Source organism: Otolemur garnettii, unplaced genomic scaffold, assembly GCF_000181295.1.
Source record: "Otolemur garnettii isolate 467f Iridium unplaced genomic scaffold, OtoGar3 scaffold00059, whole genome shotgun sequence".
NCBI lineage: Eukaryota > Metazoa > Chordata > Mammalia > Primates > Galagidae > Otolemur > Otolemur garnettii.
The window spans coordinates 10,083,667-10,098,413 of record NW_003852454.1 but is presented as its reverse complement, the minus strand read 5'-3'; the positions used below and the strand labels follow the sequence as shown (position 1 = coordinate 10,098,413).

At 40.9% G+C, this 14,747-nt stretch overlaps 1 protein-coding gene across 1 annotated transcript in view; it reads right to left on the bottom strand.

Moving 5' to 3' along the window:
* Positions 1-14,747, bottom strand: part of CNTNAP5 (contactin associated protein like 5) — an 801,226-nt gene that overhangs the window by 313,972 nt on the left and 472,507 nt on the right. Inside the window, exon 11 of the mRNA XM_003792647.1 lies at positions 12,859-12,965. Within this exon, the coding sequence (XP_003792695.1) occupies positions 12,859-12,965 (107 nt within the window). The remainder of the gene's footprint in view (positions 1-12,858; positions 12,966-14,747) is intronic.

Sequence of the window (14,747 nt, the reverse complement as noted above, 5' to 3'; positions counted from 1 at the left end):
CCAAGGTTGCAGTGGGAACAAAATGATGTAAATACATAAGAAGGAACCTATGAGAAAGGGTTATGATCATACTTGTCAGAGAGATTTCACGCCCATTGATTCATGAATTTATCTCCATAGCACTAAAGGGCGGATTCTATTATCTTCCCCTGAATATGGCACACCATTCTATTATTTTCCTTGAGGATGGTGCCAGTGAGGCTCAACTTGCTGAAATAACTTGCCACAGGTCACTATGCTACTGTGTTATAGAATTTTAATGAATGAAGAAGCATTTTCTGAATTTTGTTTGTGAATCACATAATCAAAATATTTTTGCAAGATTCAAACTGGATGCAGTGGAAATTCTTTTATTTCATGTTAGACAGTCAAGTGAGTAATAGTTTAAAATAAAACTGGTAACCTACATGGAACACACAGCCTCTCTTCATTTTTGTATTGCTTATTATGAGTCTTTAAGATGACCCATCCCAAAAGAATACAGCTCTACCAAATGCTTCAAGCTGCAAGAGGTCTAAGTATCTGAGACCTTTACAAAACAGCACTCATAGTTTAAATTGCTTTATTTTTAAAGTCTGTGTGAGGTGATGGTATGAATGAACACTTAGCATTTTTGATAGATAAGAGATAGGCTATTTGATTTGTGCAAATGTCATTCTGGGCTAGAATATTACAAAATCGTTAACGTAAGATACAGGAACTATAAAGTGTGGTGATAGCACACCAGGGTGAGTCAACACACCCATGCTGAGCCATTCACTATGGCAAACTGAACTCATCTTTCTCAGGGAGGATGTATGATCCACAGTGTATTTATTGGGGATACTGGGCTACATAAAGAGAAAGACTTGCCTACGGTCATTTATGGCAGAGAGAATCTGACTCATACCTGCTGAGCCCCAGTCTGGGGTTCTATCTGTGACATTGTGCCCCTTGCTCCTTCCACTGATGGCAACACCTGGGCCAAAACCTCATCTCTTTAGTAATCTGCAGTGGAAGAAGGGTTTCTTCACCATACGATTTGGTAAATCATCTGCTATCTCTTATGTTAAAATATTCCTCAACTTTAAGGAAAATAATTTCAAGTATATAATAAACCCCATTTAACCTAGAAATACCAAATATCAAATGTTGGGCCAGATGTGTTTTACCCCTGACTTCTCATAATAACTATGTAAAGAAGTTACTATTATTTTAGAGATCAAGCATCTGAGACTGAAAGAAGTGAAATAATTTGTATAACGCTGGAGAGCTGTCACAACCTTAACCTGCCCAGATCCAAAGTGCAGGCCCAGATGAAAAATATGCCTTCGTGTAGTGAGTTTAATATGTAAATAAATTCCAGATTGTTTCTTGCTCCTGCGACATAGTAGACTCAGCTTCGTATTTCTCTGGCAATTAGTCTTCTGTTGATTGAAATACATTATAAATAAGTGATCATTGTTCTTGCTTAATGTTCGAAGTAAATATCAATAATTCTCCCAAGGAAGGCAACATCAACAATTACTTTCGGTTAATTATCTTCTCTGATATTTTTGAATCTTTTGCTGCTTCTAAGGGTTTGGAATAAAGCTAAAACTTGTGATTACATTTTTTGCACTTTGTCAACCCAGTGTTAAGTATTTGAAGTTGGCTTTCCTGTAGCTTCAATGAACAAAAAGGTAGGGCAGGGTGGAGGGAGGGACATAGGAAAGAGGAAAGGAGGAACAAGCAGAACAAAGTCACAGGGAGGAGAGGGCTGGGGAAACCAGTAAATCACTGCGATGTACTCCAAAGGAGAAAACTAATCCAATGTCGCCCCCCCTCTGACAAGTTTTGGCATCAGTTTTGCCTTTAAATCCTGTGTGTTACATACAATATTAAGGAGTGTTTTTCTTTCCACTTAGAGGTGTAATGTGATGAGAAAGTGTTTTCAAGTCTCATCTAGAACTGAGTTCAAGTCCCGCTTCTCCCAGTTTTGTGCCATTAAGCATTTTGACTATAAATGAATGTTTACAATCATCAATTATCTGCTATGTCTCAGTCCGGAGCTGAATATAAAAAGGGGAGTGCACAGAAAGTTTGGGAAGGGAAGCAGAAATCAGACCACTTTTTTTTTTTTTTGCGGTTTTTGGCCAGGGCTGGGCTTGAACCCACCACCTCCAGCATATGGGGCCAGCGCCTTACTCCTTTGAGCCACAGGTGCTGCCCCAGAACTGGGCCATTTTTATGAGGTGGAGTGAGTGCCTCGTGAGAGGGTGGTGTAGGAGGAGCCCTGTGTAAGCAAGGTCGACTGCAGGAGTTAACAGCTTCCAGGCAGAGAAATCAGGAAGCAGTCTTTGTGGTCAAGAGATTTGCAAATGTGAAGACCCAGTTGTTTGAAGAACTGTGATAGTCTAACCAGGTGAGAGCTAGGGCCAGGTGGTCTCAGAAAGTAAGACAGACATACAGACAGCACCCGGCACAGTTCTGACCTTACACGGGGCTTAGTAAATGCCCATTCCCTCCCCCTTAGTCTTATGCTTTGGGTGAACTTCAAACATCCCCCCTGCTCACCTTTATTATATCATAGGCCATTGCTTTGATTCACCTTTATTAATTTATTTATTTTTTTGAGACGGAGCCTCAAGCTATCCCCCCGGGTAGAGTGCCATGGCATCACGCTCACAGCAACCTCCAACCTGGGCTCAAGCGAGTCTCCTGCCTCAGCCTCCCAAGTAGCTGGGACCACAGGCGCCCGCCACAAGGCCTGGCCATTTTTTTTTTGGTTGCAGCCATCATTGTTGTTTGGCGGGCCCGGGCTGGGGATTCGAACCCGCCACCTTAGGTGTATGTGGCTGGCGCCTTAGCTGCTTGAGCCACAGGCGCCGAGCCTGAATCTCACCTTTCAAAAACACCTTCCTGGGTGGCACCTGTAACTCAAAAGGGCAGGGCGCCAGCCCCATATGCCAGAGGTGGCGGGTTCAAACTCAGCCCTGGCCAAAAAAACCCCACAAAAAAAACAAAAAATACCTTTCTGAGACACTTTGCTTCCCCAGATCTGGCCCTTGTGTAGACAGCCACATTTAGTCCAGCCTGCTTGGATCTCTCCCTTCATGAAGGAGTGTCCCCTGAGAGGTGGTCCTGTGCCCTCAACTGTAAGCTGTGGTACTGAGAAACACCTGGCTGGGCATGGATTCAAGGATGTTGGCCTTTTCTCCAAAGGAGAATGAATTCCTCTCGATGTCGGGGAACACTTTCGAATCACCTGTACCCCACCAACACCCAGGATGGTCATCAGTCAGCAAGTGCTCTTAGCACAGCAAGGGGCAATGCATCCCCGTCCCGCCCCAGCCACAGTCTGCCCATGGAGAAATAGCTTCCTTTGGCTGTATTCTTTCCTAGATTGTGCTTTTCTCCAAATTCTTTTTTAGATGTCTATCCAGTCTTTCAACAATTTCCAACTACTCCGATGGGAGAGAAGTAGTATGGGAGATATTATTATGTTCTTAGACATTTCTGTCTGTAATCTATTGCTGAAACACTTGTCTCCTGCCTTTCTGTGCCTCATTCACTTTTTTTCTCACCAGTCCTTCTCAATTGTGATTCAGATGTACCTTGTCTTGAATCCCTTAAAACGTTTTACTTTTCAGCTTCCATCCTTGGGGTGACCCCTGCCTGACTGGCTTCATCCACCCAAGCAACATCAGCGACTATGTGCTTGCTGGTTCTCACCTTCCCCTTGGACTTTGATGTAGAGTTTTCTGGCTTATTCTGTCCAGTGGGCATCTCCCCAGGTAAAGTCCACCTGACTGATGGCAGCATTTGCTGAATCTCCTCTTCCTGCCAGTCCAGTGGTAGCTCAGAGGGAACAGGTACTTGGACTTGCAGGTGCCATGCCAAATACTTTATAGATATTGTTTTATACGTCCTTATAACATTTCCATAAGATCATTGGTATCATTAGCCCCATATCACAGATGAGTTAGTTAAAGCCCATGCAGCTCACACAGCGTGTCCTAGGTCACAGATCTTGTGAGTTGTAGGGCTTGGATTTGACGCTTGCTGCCACACTGAGCCAGACCTGAGCACTCGGCTGCTACATTCTTTATCCATGATGTTTTCCAAGCTAAAAAGCTGAACATCTTCCTTCTCTCTCCTGTGTTCAATTTGTCTTCAAGATGACTCGATCCAATTTTAGATATGCCTTTCACATCAGGCCCCTGCTTGCTAGTTTGCTCCGACTCTCATTATTTGCTGCCCACACAATTGCAAATAGCATACAGTATCTCTGCATGGCAGCCAGCTCTCTCAACTTCAGTACTTACACTACCATCACAAATGTATTTCCAAAAGACACCGATAAACAAAGCAAACAACAAAACAAATATTAGCCCTTCAATTAAAGTGACACCCACACTCTGTAGTTGCCTGCTAGGTGCCCAGCAGAAAAGCAAGCTCCTCTCAGTTTCTGACTGTCCTTCTACTGCAGCTGTGCCTGCAACTCTGCATCCCCCGTCCCTTGTACTGTCCAGCTCTGCCAGTTGTCTCGGGGGGCCTCTTTGTTGCAGGACATGTCATGTTCCCACGATGCCTTTTTGCATGTTGTCCCCTTCGTGGAGAGCCATTCTCCTTCCTCTCTTATTCTTCAAGTCTTCTCACAGGTCAGTTATTCTGAAAGCTTTTTCACCTTCTCAAGAAAGTGGCAATGCTCTTGCCCCAGTAACTCAACACTACTGTGTGCATATCCTTCACAAATTCATTTATCTATTTGTTCATATATCAAAGAATGGACATCTACTACATGCCAGGTTTTAGACCAGGGGCTGGAGACCCAGGGTAACAGAATGAGACTCTGCCACAAAAAAAAAAAAAAAAAAAAAAAAAAGATGGATTTTCTTTAGATCTTGATAGCAGATTTATAGAATAATATTATAATATGAATAGAACTAAGAGATATGAGCAATATTTTAAAATAGATTTTATTACCTGCTCCAAAATTTATTTCAACAACCCAGATGTTATTCAGTCAAAGGACCATTTACCTCCTACTAAACTCAGGAAAGATTCAAACATCATCACGTCCTCACCAAGTTCCCATCTAATGGCACACTGAATTTTTTTTTCTGCTTAATTTTCTGTCTCAGTATTTCCATAAGAGGCACTATGTATTACAAATGGCTCACATGTGGTTAGTACAAATATAAGTATGACAGAGCTTCTTCCCTAAAGAAGCATATAGTCTCAGTGGGGGAGTTAACATGACTAAAAATAATGATGCCACAGAAGGCTATGTTTGGTGTCATAAGATGAAACAGGGTGGGAATTCAACAATTCACATTTCTTCCTCCTCCTCCTCCTCCTCTTCCTCCTCTTCTTCTCCTTTTTCATCTCATCTTCCCCTTTCCCTTCCTCTTCCTCTTCCCATGCCTAGCTGAGAACAATCTGCTGATGTCATTCGGGGTTAATAACAGATGAATTTTTGGTGGGGTGCAGTAGCTCACACCTGTAATCATAGCACTCTGGGACACTGAGACAGGTGGATCTCTTGAGCTGAGAAGTTCAAGACCATCCTGAGCAAGAGATAAACCTGTCTCTAGTAAAAAATAGAAAAACTAGCCAGGTGTCATGGTTCATGCCAGTAGTCCCAGCTACCTGGGAAGCCAAGGCAAGAAGATTGCTCAAGCCCAACAGTTTGAGGTTGCTATGAGCTACAATGATGCCATGGCACTCTACCCAGGGTAACAGAGTGAGACTCTGCCACAACAACAAAAAAAAGATGAATTTTCTTTAGATCTTGATAGCAGCTTATAGAATAATGTGAAAATATGAATAGAACTAAGGGATATTAGCAATATTTTAAAATAGATTTTATTACTACCAGACCTCCCTTACCTGCTCCAAACTTTATTTCAACAACCCAGATGTTATTCAGTCAAAGGACCATTTACCTCCTGCTAAACCAAGTGTTATCCCTCTGTGATGACTGCTATAGAGGTTGATAGCCAGACAACTTGATATGCTTCCAATCAATACTTGGCTATTGACTGCCCAATGGAAGAAGCACTACATCAGACCTAGGAGAGGAAGAAAGCTGACATCCTCTCGCAAAGCTGAAAAATGAGCTAAAAGGCATTGTTAGGATGTCAGAGAAGCTACACTGTGAAGAGGGATTAGCAAAAGCTGAGGGATGGTGACGAGACCCTGCGCAGGGCCATGCGAACGTCGTCAGACGTAGACACTGAGAAGATCAAGGACAGTCCCACACAGGAAGAAGCATAAAGAGGACGGATTATAGTAAGTGTTTGAATCACTTACTCAATCTGGGCAACGTGAGAGGCATTATTAAATGCATCATTACTGACATGAGATGCGCTTCCAAAAAGTACTTATGAAGTGATAAAAGAAAATTCTGTGGAAATAATCTTATTCCAATTATATAAATCATCTACAAAATATGTAAAAAATCTGGAGCTCACCATGCAGGTCAGTGGTAATTTCTATCTCGATATGCAACTGTTGCAGGAAAAAGACAGGTCCAATAGTTTTATATGTGATAGTAAACAGATCTTGCAGAGAAAGTGAAATAAGATCTCAGAAAATAGTGATTCAAGCATAAACTGTTCTAAGAGTTTCGGAAGGCAAGTTGTGAATATAGATTAAGACCCTCAAAACTACTCAAAAGTGCGACTCAATAGAGCCATTTCTGAGGCCAGTGCAGGAAACAATAGAATTTGTGAGGTTAAAGTTATTTAAGTATAAAAATGCTCAGTGTTAATTACAACAATAAATGTTTGGAAACAACACAAGACCCCTCTCTAATGAACACACACACCAAAAAAAACTTAAAATGGTTGAGTATAAAAGCAAAAATGCCATTGGACTATTTATTATGTAGTTATCAAAGTGGTATTTTTAGGTGTTAAAAGAGCACTTGAAAAGTTTTGGGAAATGCACTTTCATTTTCTCTAAAGGGAAGTGCTTTAGGAATCCCATTTGGGTTCAGGAGTGAATGAAGAGAGTTATTAATATTTTCCCTCCTGGAGCCAATCAAACACTTGCAATGTCCCAAAATAGAGCATTTATATTCCTACCACCAGCCTTGGCCCTTGGCAATCTCCCTGTTTTCTATCGGCTTCACATTTATTTTAAGCCATTCCAGTTTTAACTGTTCTTTAAGTCTTAAGTCATTCTACCTCCTTTCATAATGCTTTCACGATTACTCTAGAACACAAAAACTTTGCAGTTTCCAGTCTTGTAGAACTGTATTTTGAATTATGATCTCACACCCCGCTACTGTGTCAAGAAATAGGAAAGATACCATGAATGTCCCTCACCGAGTTTCTGTACCAAAGTTTGCAAATGTCTTACTTATTTGAGAGAAGAAATAATATGTAGGGATGCAGCATGTGGATCTTGCAGCTTTATTCTCTTGGCTGCAGTCCCAGCCCTCACCAATTACCAGCCAAGAGACCTTGTGGAAGTGATGCAGCTTTTTCAGGCTTTGATAGCCTCATCTGTAAACTGGGGATAATAATACTGTTTGCCTCACTTTATCATTTTATTGATATATATCTCTCTGTCTATCTGTGTATTAATCTTTCTCAATCAAAACCTGTTCATTTTAATTTTAATTTAGATTCCTCATAAGATGAACATGATATACCATGAGCAAGATATACCCTGAATACTTAAAAGTTTGGATTCAACTACATGACCTTCTGAATGGGCGCTGTATACAGCTAGTCACCATGGTAACTGACTACTCCCGTGGTCTGAAGGCCCTGGACCTTGCGTGGGTTGCCAAGGCTTGATCTGGACTGCAAACATTGTTTACCTTTGGAGAAATTTCCTGACACTGACAACATACAACACATGATAGTGTCTGATCACACTTTCTGGGATAGGTGATAAGCTGAAGTTTTCACCTGATACATGGGTCATTACAAAAGTTTTGAGATACACAGAAATCAAAGAGCATAAGCCCATATGGATGAAAACAAACGAATTCCTCCCAGCAACACCAATCGTCCAAGGAAATTAAAACTTGCATGAGTGAATTGAAAAAAATGTTGTCAACTATGTTTCCTGGAAGTGAAATAATGGACCATAAGAGTCTGTCTCAAGACTTTTGTAGTGACCTACATATAGGGAAGCGGCCAAGGATTGGATAGAAATTGCCCACACACTCATTACCTCCTTAAAGAGGAGATTTTGAACAATGTGTGTTTGAAAAGTGACCTAGCTGGCATAGCTGAGTTCTTTATGTGGCTTCAGCTAAGGAGGAAAGAAAATTTACACGGAATGAAAATATCTCTCAAATTTCAACAGCAGCCAGCTGTGTCTAAAGGCTGGGAGTTTCCATGTTGCTCTTCCTTGGAGGCCCATCGTGCCGTCCCCCTCCCGAGGCTCCTCTCTTACGCACCAAGGCTGGGAGAAAGAAGTGAACCCCCTGTGCCCTTCTTCAGTTCTGCTGGTTCACAATTACTACAAAGCACCAGTAGAGAAACAAAAACAAGAAACTCATCCTCAGGAGCCGGAAAATACTAAGAAAATAGTCAAGAAATGATCAGCTTTAAAAATTATTATAAATACTTCATCAATCTCAAGCACTGGAGTTTGTTGTTCTGACAGTAGACCGTGGCCTCAGCACAGCCAGGACTTTGCCGTTTCTACTAGAGCGGGATTTGAGGCTTGTTGGTTTTCACCTGAGGGCACCCTGCGTGCATCCCCTGCGTTTTAGCAGCTCTCCCCTCTGATGCCCTGTGTGGGGCACTGTTTGTAGAGGATGAAAGCATCCATTAATTCAATTTACAATGTGACTTAAAACAATGGTCCTCACCAGCTGGGGGATGAGGAAATTAATTAGAGGGAGGACAAATTTTTGAATTGCACGGGCATCCGAGGTGAGCTTGCCAAATGTCACAGATATCCAAGGGCCTTTGATTTGTCCTGGCCGGGTGCCCAGAAGGGAAGACAGAATTTCACAGAGTTGCAGCCTATAGTGTAGCCGCTGAGCAATCTCACAGAAAGGAGAATGGGAGGGTGTTTAAAATATGACACTTTCAAGGCTTTGTCTGTTGAGTACCATGCTCATCAGCCCTGACAATGTTCCTTTAAACATCAGCGCATCACTTTTATTGATTTTCAGCTTCACACTTCTTTTTTAAAACTAGAAAGGCTTCTATTTTTAGCCTGATACATGGAGTAAATTAAAGGAGAACAGAGCTCGTAAAGACGAACTCCTCAAAAAACTGATGCTCTAGGAGAAAATGAACACAAGAAGAGAACGGTATAGAATGATTTGGCTGAAGTTTGGATTTCTTTGGCTTAAGTCTTTATGTTCCTCTTCTCTTGCTATTAAACGCACGGACATTCCAGTTCCCTCTGAGTTCTTCCAGGAGCACTGTCCTGACCCTCTGGACAGTTGTGTGTGTGCCCTGTAGGATTTCTCTACAGATGTATTTGGAGCTAATATTTCTAGAGGCAGATGTCAAACCTATAGATTGATATTTACTTGCAATCTTAGATAAATCATGTAATTTTAGCCTTAGATGAGTCCACAAGAACCAGTTCTTGATAGGATGTGGCGGGGGAGTAAAAGAAGCTTCAAGTGATAAAATTACGTACTTATATTTAAGTACAAGAGTTAGGTAACATTTAAGTTTAATCTCTCTCATCCCAGTGTTCTCTTTACTGTTCCAAAATTTTTTTGTTTTATTTCTTATAGCATAACTGTGTCCATTAATGAAATCATGGGGTACAGTGTACTGTTTTCATATACATTTTGAAATACTCTCATCAAACTGGTTAACATAACCTTCATAAACTTTATGTCATTTTCTTAGTTATTGAGTCAAGACATTCATACTCTGCTTTTAGAAAGATTCACTTGTACCCTTGTAAGATAGACCATAGAAGTGACCCCACCAATCACCCTTCCTCCCCCCATCCACTCCTCTCACCTCCTCTCTCCTAACCCCTTCCCATATTCTAAGGCTATAATTAGGTTAGGACATTCCTATAAAAGCTATGAATTAGTTTCAAAATAGGTGTTCCAAAATTTTAAATAGAGAAATTTAAATAAGATATTTTATTGTATATCCAAACAAATGTTTTTCATTTCCCCAAGCAACTAACAGAAATAACAACAGGATCATTGCCTGATGGCCAGGCGCCTCTGACCCCTCTGATTTGGTCACACCCCTCTGCGGACATCACTGGTGGATGCTGTATTCCAGGGCATAAAACGGCTGAGAGGTTTCAAGGGGGATATGTGTCAGCATTGCTCACCCTGGATCAGCCTGATTCCAGCCTTGCTAGCATCTACCATGTCTTTTTTGCATCCCTGAGTGTCAACCCAGGAACAACAGTCACATAGGATTACAAATAAATACCAATCTACAGGTTTACATCTGCCTCCAGAAGTATTAGCTCCAAATACATCTGTAGAGAAATCCTGCAGGCTGCACACACAACTGTCCAGAGGGTCAGGACAGCACTCCTGGAAGAACTCACAGGGAACCGGAATGGCCATGCATTTAATAGGCACTGGTGAGTTCCCCTAGTGATCACTCTCCCTGGAATCTTCTGAATAGCTCCAGTTCTTGACATGGCTCTTCTCTCTTTGTAAAAGTTCCTTCTCCCACCCCTCTACCTCCAAGCCAATTTCACATTTCTCATGTTTCATGATATCTCCTACAGTGACTGCCAGGACCTTCCAATACATCTTTCCCCACTGCACGTCTAGTACGGTTCACCCAGGTAGCCATCCATTTCTCTGCTTGGTCATTTGTTTTTATTTGGTGGTTCCAATAAGACCAGAAAAGCATAAGAATCATAACTTAGTACATTGATGCATTTATGGGTTCAGGGTACTGCTTTGATATACAATGCGAAATGCTTACATTGAACTAAGTAACACATCCATCACAATCGTATTCATGTACAAAGTTATGATTTAGTAAAAAACAATTAAAAAATTAAAAAAGAATGAAAGAAAAAAGTCCAATATACTCAGTACTATTATGAAACCAATTTACCCGCTCACACTTTCATATGAAGAATAGATTACAACCATGGCCCAAGATGAAGGAGGGAGAGGGGGATGGGTGTGGAGGAGGGAGGTCAGATCAAAGGAGGGTGAATGGTGGGATCACACCTATGGTACATAAGGCAAAGGTACATGTTGGATCGATTAGTATAGAGTATAAATGTCTTAACACAAAAACTAAGTAAACAAGATGAGGTATATATTAACCAGTGTGACGTAAGCATTCCTAATTCTATATGAAAACAGGACATTGTACCCCATAAATGCATTAATGTATACATGATCTATGTGTTTATGATTTAATAAAAAAATTATAAAGAGGTCTTCTGCAGCATAAAGTCCTGTAGGCAGCCTCTGAATCCCAAAATCAAACTAAATAAAGCATTAAAAAAAAAAAAGCATAAGACTATGGGCTGACATTTTTCCCTTTGTTGTTGTTGTCGTTCCTACCTCTCCTTGTGGTACAGCCTCTCCTGCCTCCCTCTGCCTCTTCCCACCCCTCCTCCTCTTCCTCAGCAGCAGCCTCTGGCCCTGTGGAGCTATTTGCAGTTCAGGCTTTCTGCAGGAGACCCTCCTGTTGCATGCGTCCATTTTTTCCTTTGTTTCTAACTATCCTTTTTCTTTTTTTAATTATCTTTGTATTTTTACACATACATGTGATTATCAGGTTTTCACTTTTTGCCTTCACAGAATTAAAAAGGCTCAAAATTTAACAACAATAACAACGTTTAAGATGAGGACTAGAAACAAAAACCTTGTAAAGAATGAATGAAGACAAATACATTCAGAAAAGAAATTAGACGGTTGAAGTATTTCTTCTTTTTCTATTGTATATAAGATTTGGCATGATCTGTTTTTTTGCAATTATTTTTTATTTTTGTTTATAAATATTAGTAGTCTATTTTTTGAGACTTTGGAAAAAAATAAAAAGAAGTTAACTGATGACTCCATACTGAACCTCAGAGTCAAAGCATTCTCTAATAGTCATACTCTTATTTGACATTGTGAATGTTACTTTCTTTGCATTATTATTATTATTGCTTAACACTTTGTTGCAGCAATCATCTCATTTTTCTTTCTTTATTCTCCCCTCACCCCCATGCCATATTCCTACAGCTCAGCATGTCTTCTATTTGAAGCCTCCGTCGCACTGAGATTCACAAGTGTCAGCAGCCCTTATCACCAATATTCTGGTTCTGTTGTCTCACATTCCATAGTAAAATTGCATTGCATCCCCTGTGAAGTCGGGTGTGCCTGTGTGGCTTGTTTGGGCCAGTGGAATGTAGGAGCATGTGTAATGTTTGCTACTTGTGGGTCGGAGTATTTAAAAGCTAGCTCCTGTTTGACTGTGCTTCCTCCTTTGTGTTCCCTTCTCCCTGACCTAGCTCCATTCCAGATGATGGAGCCTCTGTTATCTTCAGAGCGAGGACAATTGGGAAGAAAGGCCCCTGTCAATGTGTGATGCACATGTAACATAGATACGGCACGGCCACTGCTGGCTTTGACTGCTGAGATGCTGTTTATTACAACATGACTTAGCCCATTGTGACAATACAGTTGAATTAATAGCTCCCCCTGTCACCTGCACCTCAAAACTTACTCAACTCCATAGTCGTGATCTCATTTCCTGTTGGCCCTGTGGGTCGATCACTCACTCTGTGGGTACATATCCCCTCAGGCATCCTCCATGCCCACCACAATGTCTGGCACACAATATTCCCTCAAACAACACACGTTGAATAAATGAACAAAAACTGCCCCCTGCACGCCAAAAACATCCTGATATTCACAATGGTACTCCTGAAGTTTTGCCCACTCCACTGCGCATAACCCACAAATCCACTCACAGTTATGGCAGGTGGCACCAGTGTAACTTGTGTCACTGCAGTTACAGTAGAAAGTCGTCCAGGACTGGGAGCAGCTTCCGCCATGTTCACAGTAGTTTGGCAAACACCTAGGGGGAGAAAACACCAAAGCAAACAAAATCAACCAAACCACTTGACATAAAAGGCAAAATTAAAAAAAAAATCTCATAGCCAACTGCGTGAACGATTTAATCAGAGTAGTTTATTTGCTGTACTTCTGTACCCAAATCAGACATAAAGGACATCAAAACACTAGTAATATTATGGTTTTACCCTAAGAAATGGCTCCACCTTCCTTCACTGGGGAATGATAACCTCAGAGCTGATTTATACATTTAAGCCAAGGGTTTTCACACTGGGGCGAACTCGTGTTGACTTAAAGTTAATTGGAAATGTTCAGAATCTGTAAGGTTTTTCATGTACTAGAGAACAAAATATATAAAGATGGTAATTTTGCATTTTTGAATGTTTTTTGCATTTTTCAGGGAAAGAGGGAAGGAGCAGAAAATTGAGGTCACTGGCTTATGCTGCTTTGGGAGGGGATAGCCAGGTATCTACTTTAAACTCCAAGAAAGCAACATGAAATTTGAAGATGATACCCGTTCATCGAACATGCAAAGAAATTCTATCATTCCTATAAGTGCCAATGCCATGCTTACAATAAGGCTTTTACTACTCATGGTCAAAACATTCTGGGTATTCTGAAAAATACTTTTACCACACACATTCAAAATTCTCTAAAACATTCATATAATTTGAATCAGTAACGACAGTCTCTTCAGGATAGTGTTTAAAACATACGAACTATATATGCTAATGAGTGTTACTCACGGTGATGACATTCACAACGATGAATCAATGTAAATGGCAACATGAGAACTTAGGAAATATGAAGTGCACAAAATTAAGAGGCCACAGAAAACCTCAACAAACGACGTGGGCAAAAAAGAAAAAAGATTTTAACAGACTGGGACTTGATTAAAGGAAAACATAAGCTATGAGGCATAAGCATACAAAATAAAAACATTTTATAAATTTCAAATATGGTGGGAAGGAAAAAGATAAAGAGTTATGCAGGCTTATGGAGGTGAAGGCGATGCTTCCTCCTGGATAGAACTCCTGGCTTTAGGGAGGAATATAGCAGAGTTCCAATCTCCTTTACTGCCTGGCGCCTTTGGGTAATTCTCTGCTCCTCTTATGCTCTAGCCACTAAGAGAGCGCTGGCAAGAGCTCATAAATGTAGTGAATAAAATTAAGAGTAAAAGCAATGATAAATACCCGAATTCTGGAAAACAATCTTTATAGAAAGTCTGAGAGAGCAAAGAAAAAAAAAAACTGTATGAATTTAAAAAGGGAGTGAGTGTAATTCACGACGTTACAGAAAGGCTGTAATACAATAAATGGGCTCATTGTGGAGTGCTGAGAATCGGAGGCAGCAAAGTAAGATGATTTACTCTCCGTGTCCTGGGCAGGTAGCAAACCCTCCAGCAGTGATTGTTTCAAAGCCCAGAAACTAATATCCCTGCATATGTTTGGACGGATTATTAGAAATTTTCTGCTCAGCACAGCAAACGTACAGTTGTGCTGACAGGGCTTATGTTTGGGGAAAGTTTGTTGATGACTTCATGGCATCCAATTCTAGCTTAAAGAATAGAAATAAAAGACCCAGTAATTTTGATTTTTTCTATGTTGTCACAAAAACCAGTCAACTAACTGAACAAACAAAAAATTCACTCTTCTTCCACTCCAAATCTCGCACTTCCTATTGGTTCTCTGGGTCTTGGGAGAAAGTTAAAGACCCAGTGGTGTCACTCAGATGTCACACAGTCCCTCTTCCCCCTGAGTTGGTGCTGCAGAGGAAGTTCCATAAA